The sequence below is a fragment of the Fonsecaea multimorphosa genome (assembly GCF_000836435.1).
Source record: "Fonsecaea multimorphosa CBS 102226 unplaced genomic scaffold supercont1.6, whole genome shotgun sequence".
NCBI lineage: Eukaryota > Fungi > Ascomycota > Eurotiomycetes > Chaetothyriales > Herpotrichiellaceae > Fonsecaea > Fonsecaea multimorphosa.
In genome coordinates, this window is record NW_015971640.1 from 22,349 (window position 1) to 34,171 (window position 11,823).

An 11,823-nucleotide genomic window follows, 5' to 3' on the forward strand; every position below is an offset into this window, starting at 1 on the left:
TATAGCTCTATCTAGCTCTACTTAATCTCGGGAGTATAATAGAGTACTTAGCTCTATATAGCTCTATTTAGTCTTGGGAATATAATAGAGTAGATTATATACCTAGCTTGTGTCGTTACTCCTTCGGTAAACCTCCTCTCTAAGTTTCCTTCTACGGCCACTCTTTAGCCTGTTCGTAACAATAACTAATGTCGCGCTCTATATGAATTCGCGCTCTATTCGCTCTCCTAAGACATTCCGAGTCGCTTAAGAATATAACCCTTTATGGAGACTTACCCGATTAGTACTAGGGTGAGCTCGATGTTGAGCTAGCTACCTATCATAAACTATGAGTTCTTTACACTACAACACTCCTACATCCCTCTTGTTTGAAATAGTTGTGCGCTTAATTCTGTTATTGGCGGCTGCCGCACTACGGAAGGGGCAATTCATTACTCCGACAGCATAGCCTGCCTTGCCTGTGGACCTCATAGAGCCTTGGTAGGCTTTGAGAACCCTACCCTCGTGTGTTACCAACTCAATCCGTAGACTACCAAGAGTATCTGAAATTCGGGTTCTCACGGTCTGTCATATCTGCAAACGCTGTCTCGGACAAGTCACTTTCTGTCACCGTCCCTTTCGCGTCTCGAGCCTTGTTCTGCATGTACACATACGCCCGCAGCGCGCCCATCATGCCCACCGAGAGCGCGAGCACCGCCAGGATCGGCTCCACCAGACTCGGGTAATGTTCTGAGGCTTCGGTCGTTTTCACCAGCAAGGGACCCACGGCGTTGGAGACGACCGTGCTGGCCCAGACGAGGCCCGACGTGGTGGCTTTCTTGGTGTGGCCAGCGGTATTGGCCGTCATGAGCGACAGGAGCATCACGTAGGCGACGGCGAAGAAGCTCAGCAGGTAGAACCCCCCAAGGGGCACGCCGAGATTCTTCCAGCTAGATTTCCAGATCATGACACAGCCGGCAATCACCAGCAGGGAGGTGACGATGAAGATGTTGATGCGCTGGTTGCGGCAGTAGAGTGCGATGGTTCTGGGGAACGCCATTCGGGTTAGTTTACTTGATGGGCCCCGCGGCAAGCAAGAAACAGGTGTCACGTACCCAAAGGTCAACAAAGATACGACCACCACGGCTCCAGCGCTTCCGCTGAGCAAGACCGAAGGGAATGCCGAAAAGCCGAAGCTGCGGATAAGGATCGACCCAAAGCCGGAAAGGGCGCCGTTGACCAAGGTGATGGTGAAAGCCGTAAGGACCAAAAGCCAGGTTTTGGGATCGAGCAAAGCTTCCTTGAACTGATAGTGCTTGAACACCGAATTCTCGATCCCGGTTTGGCTGGCGCGTATGCGTTTGACGGCGAGCACACGCTCGTCTTCGGTGAGGAATCGCGCCTTCATTGGGTTGTCTGGGAGGAAGCACACCACTACTATGCCCCAGAGGACCGTGACCCCTCCGAGAATGAGGTACTGATACTTCCAAGGGTGAAGAGATCCATGGATATGACCGATGCCATAAAACGCGATGCCAGCCAGAAGGCTACCCATGCCAGAAGCCGAGTACCAGATGGCAATACGGAGAGGTTGTTCCTCGCGAGTATACCACATGGCCGTGATAAGGGAGAAGGCTGGTGCTGGCGTACATTCACTCACACCCAGAAAGAATCTGTTCATCAATATCAATGTGAGATTCGTCGTGTGGGCAACAGTGGGATCTCTCAACGCACCTGTTGACCATGAGCCCCGAGTAGGACGATACAAGAGCGGTTGACATGGTCACAAGGCCCCAAACCACGATTGACACTCCCACGAACTTGCCGATTGGGATTCGTTGCGCCAGATAGGTAGCAGGCAGTACTGATTCTCGGGCGTCAGCATTGGATATCATGACCGAGAAGAACAGCAGCTTGTTTCGTATCTCACCTCCCGTAAAGTAGCCCCAATAAAACAGCATCACCGCGTACGAGAACTTCTTCAAGCTGGCGGTAGGCTTGCCATCGACCATGACTACTGTCGCCAGGTCCAGATCCTCAACGATGCCAAACTGAGCGGCGCTGTTAAGGATGCTCTTGTCCGCATATTGTAAGCCCCAGGATATGAAGAGAATGGGCATGAGGAGCATGTCGATGCGGCGAAGATATCGTCGTTGTGCGGCCGTGGTGAATTCCGTCTCGTCTGCAGTCGTGGCATACTTGGCCCCAACGTCGTGAAGATGGAGTTCGAGATTGTCGTCGTGCCCGCCGTTGCCCGGCTCGAGGCTTTTTTCATGCGCCACGTCGATTTGCGATCGAAGTTCTGGGCTTTTTGACATGTTCTCGGCTCTGGATATCTCCTGTTGATCTGGATTAGTTTGTATGTTAGAGAGGGCTGTAGGTCATGAGTGTCGGGTTCCACCATCCCACATCCAGCAGGATTTGTTGCTCCTTTTGAGCCTCGAGATGGCCATGCTGGACAAGGCTTTCCTGGCTTTCATTCGGCATCCGCCACAGCGGTTTGCATGCTGTTCAGCAATCTCGACCCGTTTCCGACGGTCGGACATGGCGTATTCATGGCGTATTCATGGCGTATTCCGGGGCATCGTCCTGATGATTGGAGAACCCGAAGCTTAGAGTTTTCTGGGGAAGCGAGGCTTGGACGACGGTCGGACATAGCGTATTCATGGCGTATTCATGGCGTATGCATGGCGTGCATGGCGTATGCATGGAGTATTCCGGGGTATTGTCCTGATGATTGGAGAACCCGCAACTTAGAGTTTTCTGGGGAAGCGAGGCTTGGATGGATCGGGAGTTTGCAGATTGCCGCATCGCTTGGCGTGGTTGCCGTTTTCCACCATGTCCAGTGGCATCCTTCAGCTCGATCCCAGGAGGAGTCGCCTCAAGTCCGAAAATCAACTCAAGTCCGATCTCCTATTCTGCTCGTAACCTCGGTCCAGGTCCGAATATTGGCTCAAAGTCCGGCCTTGGTCGAAAATTCGTCTACCATGAACAAAATCGCAGGTGCGCCGGTTCAGGCGTCGTATTCCGACGTCGGAAGCTCATTCTTGGGAGTGGTCACCTAGAAAATCTACGTCTTGAGCATCAAAGCACTTTTGTGGAAGGCAATTGTCCCACCCCGGCTTTTCATCAACCCTGGCACTCCAGAGCTTCATTTCACCTGAACGTAGTCACCCTCCAGAATGGCTGATGCGCTTCAACTGGATGCTCCAGACCTCCTGCCAGGAGCTACACGTGACCTGGCCGTCTTTTCATCCTCGCTCAGCTATGACAAAATACCCGCTGACGTGGTCAGTAAGGTCAAGGAACTCATCATAGACAATCTGGGCGTCATTGTCTTTGGCAACCAAACACAATGGGCTCAGATGGTGGCAGAAATGGCTGTCGAAGCAGGGGCTAGGCCGTGTTCCACCATCATGGGTCGCAACATCAAGACGTCCGCTGCTCTGGCCGCCCTGGCAAATTCTACTGGGGGCCATGGCTTCGAGTACGACGAGATCCACAGCGACGGTGGACATCATCCCGGCTCCATCATCCTTCCGGTTGCCCTGGCCCTTGCTGAATCCGAAGGTGGCTGTAGCGGGCGCGACCTCATCACCGCAACTGTTGCCGCATACGAAGTTGGGCTGAGGGTCGGCATGGCAGCGAGCTCGGGACTCTTTTATCGTGGTCACCACCCTCAGGGCAGCACCGGAGTCTTCACCGCCGCCACCGCAGCGGCTCGGATCCTTGGGCTGGACGCTGAAAAGACCCAACACGCATTGGGGACAGCCGGCACGAGCGCGGCAGGGCTGATGTCTGCGCAAGAAGGTGCAATGGTCAAAAGGATGAACTCGGGTCTGGCAGCCCAGAATGGCGTGTACGGGGCTCTCCTGGCCCGGAAGGGCTTCACCGGTATCCATAATGTGCTCGAAGCTTCGTTCGGCGGGTTTCTGAGCACCTTTAGCAGCAATCCCATTCCCAATCGGCTTCTTGAAGGCCTTGGAACCACATGGGAAACTCTCAAGGTTGGCTACAAACCTTTCCCAACCGTGGCAAGCATCCACACCGCACTTGACGGTCTGCGTGCCATCATGAATGAGAATCACCTTACCGCCGAGGACATTGACAAGGTCAGTATCGGTTGCACCAAAGTCACCTCCCACCACTGCGCCTGGAAATATAAGCCCGACGGCGTCACCGCCGCCCAGATGAACCTGTTTTATGGTCTGGCCGTGATCGCGCTCGATGGCGATGCTGGGTTCAACCAATTCAACGAGCAACGCTTGCGGGATGCCAAAGTGCTCGAATTGATTTCTCGGATGGACGCCCACATTGACCCAGAGATCGAGAAGATGGGCCGTGCATTTCGCCACGCAAGTTCGATCTCTGTCACGACAAGAGACGGTCGGTCATTCAACAGGCTGGAACTGTACCGACGCGGCTCGGCAGAGAATCCGCCACGTCCAGGAGACATCGAGAGCAAGTTCCGCACGTTGGCAGGGAAAGCGTTGAGTGAGGCTAGCGTGCAAAGGTTGTGGCTGTTTGTGCAGGACCTGGAAAACAAGGACTCGCTGGAAGACCTTTTCGAGATCTTGGGCACAACTGCCTAACATCGCACGGCCAAGTTGAGTCATCGATGTCTGGGAGTCTCAACCACCCTTGGTACATGGCTCTTCGGTTCGCTGGTAAGGGGAAATCTAGCCAGCCGCATAGTGAGCGCATATTTCCGCTCAACGTGCCGCGCCACTCGCTTGGAGATTACCTACCATCGGTCAGCAGTGTGAAGGCTTTTCGACCTCAACCTTGTCTGGCTCGTCATTGCTGCGGAGGACACCCTTCCATTCGGAATAGTTCAGGGGTGTAACAGTCAGGCTTTCTCGTGAGATAGAAGTCGCAAGATCTAAGAAATGAGCCCTGTCAAAAAATTGCTGGGATTTGGCAGATGGAATGCGAGAACTGGTGCTAATATGATGTCATATAGAGAGGTGGAAGAGAGCTATGCTGAAGTTAGGTTTGACTTTCCGGGGGTATTTTCCCGAATTCTTAGTTTTCTGATTGTCCTCAAATACAGCACATTTTCCAGAGGATATGATACGTTATTGTGGATGATGTATAGTAAGCATTCACCAATCTTGGACTTACGGATCATGAAGGTTAAGAAGGATATAGGAAATTCATCATCTTGGACGCAACAACCTCTTTCGCATTTCGCGGATGGAGGATCCGAAGACACTGCATCAGCGGCTAATTTCGCGTCCACAGAGCCCAATGAACCCGCTGAGATGTTGGAATGCTATCCTGCCCATCCCCAAGCGACAAGTATGATACGGGATTGTACTTCCGGCCTATCGTTACCGGAGCTGTCAACTATGGCAGTCCTGATTGGCGATATTGGGGGTTACTCTAGATGCGAGTCTAACCGGGATAGATTTCCTGCACCGCGGAGATTATTCCAACATGTCGCAACACACACTCCGCCCCGGTCAGTAGACTGGGAGGTACCGAACTCGAGGACGAACGTAAACCCCCAAAAGATGTATAGAAACCCCTCGCCCCTCTAACATCGAATGCTCTAATTAATTCATTCAATCCGGACAAGCAACATAGAGAAGACCCTTTTCTGGCTTACTGGGCACATCAATCATCAAGTATTATCACTTTCGGAGCAATGCGTGTTTTCCTCTTCCAGACTGCGAAGGGCCTCTCAAGCTCATCTGGTGGTTACAAAGTGAACCAGTCATTATTAAAGTATCTGGCTCATCGTAAACATACTGCAGCGCAACTTTGCTATGTGTGGGACAGCGACATCGAGGCCTACTGTGACGAAATGATTGCAATTGGCCGCAAACCGGACCTCGAAACTCGGGTTGTATCGATGCCAGTGGATGAAGGTTCTGAGGTCCACTTAAGGACTTACACATTCACCGATGATGATGGAGTAAAGAATATTGCTATCAATGCTTCCGACTTCAGCGAAGCTCTTCCTGACAAAGTTTTGGCCCGCGACACTGCCAGATTAATCGAGGTACGATGCCTTTTGTCGCAAGAGAGAGCAGCGAACCTAACTTTTACGCAGGAAGATCAAGCCAGCGTTCGAATCCAAGTGTTTCTTCTCTTCTTGGACATGCACATATGCCGCTTCGAACCAACACATGTCTTATTCAACGATGGCTTGATGTTGAAGGCAACGTCAATAATGCCCTCCCTTCGCGACGTATCACGAATCTTGATTGCGCATACAGCTGAGCAGCTTCCTTTCGGGCCTTTCGCCGGTGGCATCCCAGGCTCGTCATACTCCGTCGGTGAACACAAGTTAATGCAAGGAGTCGATGGTATTTGGTCTGTATCCGAAGCCATCAAAAGCTACGCGCAGAAATACGGGCAAATTGAAACCACGTTCCATGTTCATCATCCGTGGACCTACCTTGACAGAAAGACACATGGGTTGCCAACTAGAAGGGAGAACTGGGGCAAAGCGGCGATCGGATTTGTAAACCCTTGTGCTGTGAAGGGTTATTCGATATTCCACGACTTGGCTAAACGCTGTCCAGAATTCAAATTCGTGGCGTTGTCTAGCTGGGGCACCGATCCCAAGGTGGAGGAAGAGCTGCGACAGTTAGTAAACGTTGAGTAAGTTGTTTCTCCTTCCATATATGAGAACGATACTCTTGCTAACAAGTTTCAATCACAGCCTTCGCCCAACCACTGGTAATATGGAGAAAATATGGTCTGAGATAAAGTTGCTACTTGTACCATCGCTTTGGCTCGAAGCTTGGGGTATAGTTGTGGTAGAGGCACAACTAAGGGGCATTCCTGTGATATCGTCGGACGCAGGAGCAATTCCGGAGGCCAAACTTCAAGTTCCAGACATTATACACGTCAATTCAATCACAGGTGAGAGAACTGCGGGAGGCGAATACGTCATTCCGGAGCAAGATATTGAGCCATGGAAAGCGGCGTTGACGAAGCTAATGATGGATAAGAATTGGTATGAAGAGCTTTCTGAGAGAGCAAGGACTCAGACAGTTTCATGGCTGACCAAAATCGATGAAAACGCTTTGGAAAGCTGGTTATTGAAATTAGCAAAACCAAATAAGAAATGATGTTGTACACGGCCCAAAGCTTGTAATTCTACGGCGGCACCGGTGCTACGGGAGCTGTTTTGTGTACGTCGAGTCGATTAATCCTATGACTAATTCGTACCTACTTATCGTAGTTCTCTCATCTGCGCCTTGGTCAACTCGTTTTCTAGAAGATAGCTACTAGTGTAGTGGTCCATATACTCCTTCGGCTCGTCGCTTTCGCATCTACAGAACCTCGGGAGATGGCTAGCAGTACTTGGAGTTCGTTCATACTGTCGACACCGGTAGGGTTTGTTCTCCTACTTCGTTGCTCTCCCTATGACATAGCTGGTACGACCGCGCCCAACCAGAGAAGGACATAATATTTAATTTGGCCGGCTATTAAGAAGCCTCCCACGAGTGTCCTCAAACCAGCAAAAGCGCATCGCAGATCCGGAGACCGTCTCCCTCCACTGATCCTATTGGAAATATTGTATTGCCTCTCTCTTCACAGCGCTCACACCGTATCTCTCAAATAAGCCTGATCTCCTGACTGATCTGTGGCAGCCTTCATCGTCCGGTAACCTTCTTCCGTACTGCGGTTATGCGGACCGGATCGACACAGGCTTTTCCTTTTGACATAACTTCTTCTCCCGCGCATGATAAGTGTGAGATCAACAGGCTTAGAAAAAGCTCTCTTCGGCGACGTCAGCACAGGGTCATGTGGCACGAGTCCATCGGCATCGTCGAGGAAGTTGGGCTTGAAGTCATGAACTTGAATGCAGGAGACTCTGTGATCATTTTGCCGGTCATTGCGTGTGGAGACTGCGTCTACCGCAAGCGCAAAGAGTTTTCTCTCTACGACCGGACCCACCCGTCTAAAGAGTTGGAGCAGATGTATGGGCATCGCTTATCGGGAATCTTTGGCTATTTCATGATCACTGGTGGATATCCTGGCGATCAGGCTGAATACTGTCGCGTCCCAAATGCAGATCTTACGTGTGTCAAGCCTCCGAAGAATGTAGACGCTAAGAAACTGTTTGGTCTTGCGGATGTCACACCTACTGCATGGCAAGGCCGCGAGCTGGCAGAAGTGGGAGAAGGCGACGTCAGGGGCGTCTGTGCCTGTGGTGCAGTCGGCCTCTCAATCCAATCTTTAGCCAAGCTCCGTGGAGCCCACAAGGTCTACGCAGACGACAAAGCCGCGAACCGACTCGAAATCGCCAAGTCATTTAGCATGATACCCGTCAATGTTGAACGAGCACCCTGATCCTGTCAAATACATTCTTTCTGTTGAGCCACACGGCCTTGACCGCGGTGTCGAAGCCAGCGGTTTCAGGAGCACGAACTCGGCCGCTCACGCCACCATGAGAGCACGGGATGTGGAGGGCGACAGCTTGGATACCGTCAGCGCGGTGATCAAGGTAATGCGGAAGGGCGATATATTGCCCTAATTCGCGACTTCTTCTTTACGACTAGCAATTTCCCAATTGGAATGTTGATGGAAAAGCTTTCACCCTGCGCGGAGGGCAGCTCGATGCCGAAAAGGTACAATGCGCATATCCCTCTACCATAATAAGGCAGGAGACGATATGAAGAGAAGAAAGCACCACTACGCCCGAAACAACAGAAGGCACTAACTGCTGCTATGTGAATCTTCTAATGTTTCCCATTCCTTTTAGACATTGTTGTGCAAGCCAAATACGACCCGCCGTACATGTTTACACACGAAGATAAGTATGAGCTTACCGCTCTCGCCCGCTCTTTAATATCCAACTATGTGTCTTTGGTGTCCTTAACTGAGCCTTCTTCTTCAGACAAGCTCGAAAACATCTCCAGGAGTTACGAGGCGTTCTTCAACCACGAAGTGCTCGGAGGGCGGAAAGTGTACCTTGTAACTGCCTTTGGTCGGTCACAGACGTAAGGCTCCACTTGATTGGGAACGGAGCATACAGTATATTTCTCAAAAGTTCTGGGTCTTCGAAAGATGCTTTTTGAAGTCTACTCTGCCGTGTATCTAGGATGCAAGTAACGCAGGATTAAGGGTAAGTGAAAGCTTATTGCCGAGGGGACTGCCCGGATATGGCCGGCGACCTTTCGCCGCAAACTCGTCTCTGGTGCGACACTACCAAGTGAATCCTAACACCCCCTTGTTTTAGCCCACAGTCCTAGTCCCATATGAAGCTGAACCCGGAAGTGGACATCATACGGAGGTAGCGACTACAAGCGGGTTCCGGCGTTGGCACCGCCGTAGACAGGAGTTAAAAGTAGCTTCTGCCAAACGGTCGGCCTTGGCAATGCCGTGCCAGTGCACTTACATCCGGCATTGCACATCCCGTATTGTCCCAAGGCGCACTTCGTTCTCATCGAAATGTGAACCACTCATGTGCCCACGTAGAAGGGAGTTCGGACCAGTGACACAAAGTTCTCCAGGCTCCTAATAAGGGCGGAGACCAATCTAGATACAGGACAACCCCAGATATTGACCCATACCCCACACCCCACACCTTAGCCACGACCAAGAGACATCGTTGAATGCCCATAATTAGCTGAAGCTGGATTGAGCTGAACTAGTATAAGAGTCAGTATTCCCCCCATCAATGCCGGTCAGAGGGCCACTATCTTCTTTACACAAGAGTCGTCCAGCTGGAAATTATATGAGATCGCGGCTCAATCATGGCTGTTGAAAATACTAGTCTGATTACCGGATGGAGGCAGGGTCTCAACTGGAAGAACTTCCTCACATGCAGTTCTCTCGCAATGGCGCTCCTGACCTGGGGCTATTTTGCAGGGATCATCGCTACTACAACGACCAAAACTTCCTTTTTGACCTACATGAAATTGATTGACGCGAATGGAACAAGCACGCCAGGATCGGCCGCAAAACTCGGCGCCATGAACAGTATTTTCCAAGTAAGTTATTGCCGCCATGTTTGGTGTATCGAGAACATGTCATGGCTAAGTAGCTGAATTAGGGTGGTGGGATCTTGGGCGTCATTGTCTTCGGGCTCATGGCAGACCATATTGGTCGCAAATGGAGCATTATCATATGTGCCATCCTTGCGGTGATCTCGCAAGCTATTCTAGCCGGCTCTGTCAGCATAACCATGTTCCTTACAGTTCGCTTCTTTGTCGGTATGGCGGGATACGGCTTTATGCCGGTTCTGTCTGCATATATCGCTGAACTTGCCCCGGCTGCCATGCGTGGCATCTACGTGGGTATGTGCGGAGCTACCTGTGCGTTTGGTTTCGCCCTCTCATCGTACATGGGAGTGGCCTTTTGGTCGACAAATGATGCTGTCCAATGGCGCGTTCCTCTAGGGCTCGGTGCCATCATTCCCCTAATCTGTGGCATCATCTATCTGTGGGTGCCCGAGTCTCCACGCTACAGGCTTATGCAGGGCCGGCGAGACGAAGCTTTGGCCATTGTTATGAGCCAACACGGACAACATGGCCACTCAGACTTTGCTCGAGCCGAATTTTTTCAGATGGAGAGACAAGCTCAGATGGACATGGAGCAGGACGCTTCTTGGAGTCTTTTCCTCTTCAAGCCTTCGGTCCGCAGGCGATGCATCATTACCTGCGCATTGGCATTTTTCGCTCAGAGTACAGGGAATCTAGTCGTTCAGAACTTTGTAAGTTCGAGACGTGTCCCTGAAGCTGTCGTTGCTAATAACAATCAGGGCCAACAAGTCCTCACCTCCCTCGGTTACGGTGTCTACTCCCAACTGTGTTTCCAGGCAGGCTGGATCACCGTCTCGCCCATCTTCAACGTTATCGGCTCTATTGCCGCCGACTATTTTGGACGGCGTCCACTTCTCATGATCGGCCTCGGTCTCTGTATGACATGGCTTTCCATTCATACTGCTATGGTTGCTTTATACGCAGGAGACGGAACAAATGCCGCCGGCTTGGCAACGGCCGTTGCTATGTTCTTCCTATTCAATGCTTCCTATGCTCTTGCCGGGGACGTGTGCGTCTTCATCATTGTGGGGGAAATCTTCCCCAACCACCTTCGAGGACGCGGCGCGACTATTGCCTTTGTGTCAACCACCTTGACCAACTTGGTCTACCTTCAAGCCGCACCCACAGGACTGAGAAATGTCCGCTGGAAATTCTTCTTGGTGAGTTCTCTATGCCTCATTTCGACGGGCGATATATATTGACTCTTTATTCAAGCTTTTTATCGCCGTGACTTTCTGTGGCATTCTTTACGTCTACTTTTTCGTGCCCGAAACCAAGGGTATTGCTCTCGAGGAGCTGGCCGAGATCTTTGGTGAAGACGTAGCCGTCCATGCTAGAGATATTCATGTCGACCACAGCCAAGTCCAACTCGACCAGCAAGCTGCCGATGGGACCATCACTACTGAGATTGTCATTAAAAGTGAGAAGGGCACGGTACACAAGGAGGATGTGGCTGAAGCTTTTTGAACTGGTGGAGCCGTGTCAGCATCACGGGAATTGGAGCAGTACGAGCGGCAGTCCGGAAATGCCTCTAAGGTTGAGCTTCCACCACGAATCTGATCATAGGTTCGCATTCACCTTGCCAAAATAATGTCCTTTCAGATCGAAAAAAATACCACAGTATATATTTCAATTGAGCAGTATAGTTAGTATAACAGTCGTATTGTTCTCGATTCCATCATTAGGTGTAGACGGGATATGAAAATGCCTTCCGCAAACTTACAACGGGCACATCTTCCATGAGTATTTTGTAGTCTGACGATTTGGATGGGACACTTCTACAGAATTTCGAGCATTTCGCTAACGCCGCTCCAGGCCTTCTTTCTTGAACTTTCCC

The 11,823-nt window shown here is 51.1% G+C and overlaps 5 protein-coding genes across 5 annotated transcripts; 4 read left to right on the forward strand and 1 right to left on the reverse strand.

The window, feature by feature from the left end:
• Nucleotides 1–529: 529 nt before the first annotated feature.
• On the reverse strand, nucleotides 530–2,297 carry Z520_03740 (uncharacterized protein; the record flags this gene model as incomplete). Its single annotated transcript, XM_016774250.1, has 4 exons — nucleotides 530–1,025; nucleotides 1,095–1,652; nucleotides 1,714–1,843; nucleotides 1,910–2,297. 4 exons carry the CDS (start codon nucleotides 2,295–2,297, stop codon nucleotides 530–532), a joined length of 1,572 nt encoding a protein of 523 aa, XP_016634177.1.
• Nucleotides 2,298–3,161: 864 nt separating this feature from the next.
• Nucleotides 3,162–4,571, forward strand: Z520_03741 (uncharacterized protein; the record flags this gene model as incomplete). The annotated part of the gene is made up of 1 exon (XM_016774251.1): nucleotides 3,162–4,571. The coding sequence occupies one exon, from the start codon at nucleotides 3,162–3,164 to the stop codon at nucleotides 4,569–4,571; it is 1,410 nt and encodes a 469-aa protein (XP_016634178.1).
• Nucleotides 4,572–5,629: 1,058 nt separating this feature from the next.
• Nucleotides 5,630–7,064, forward strand: Z520_03742 (uncharacterized protein; the record flags this gene model as incomplete). Its single annotated transcript, XM_016774252.1, has 3 exons — nucleotides 5,630–5,986; nucleotides 6,038–6,591; nucleotides 6,653–7,064. 3 exons carry the CDS (start codon nucleotides 5,630–5,632, stop codon nucleotides 7,062–7,064), a joined length of 1,323 nt encoding a protein of 440 aa, XP_016634179.1.
• Nucleotides 7,065–7,743: 679 nt separating this feature from the next.
• On the forward strand, nucleotides 7,744–8,292 carry Z520_03743 (uncharacterized protein; the record flags this gene model as incomplete). Its single annotated transcript, XM_016774253.1, has 1 exon — nucleotides 7,744–8,292. The coding sequence occupies one exon, from the start codon at nucleotides 7,744–7,746 to the stop codon at nucleotides 8,290–8,292; it is 549 nt and encodes a 182-aa protein (XP_016634180.1).
• A 1,406-nt stretch (nucleotides 8,293–9,698) lies between these two features.
• On the forward strand, nucleotides 9,699–11,453 carry Z520_03744 (uncharacterized protein; the record flags this gene model as incomplete). The annotated part of the gene is made up of 4 exons (XM_016774254.1): nucleotides 9,699–9,935; nucleotides 9,998–10,657; nucleotides 10,706–11,146; nucleotides 11,202–11,453. The coding sequence occupies 4 exons, from the start codon at nucleotides 9,699–9,701 to the stop codon at nucleotides 11,451–11,453; spliced, it is 1,590 nt and encodes a 529-aa protein (XP_016634181.1).
• Nucleotides 11,454–11,823: the final 370 nt, after the last annotated feature.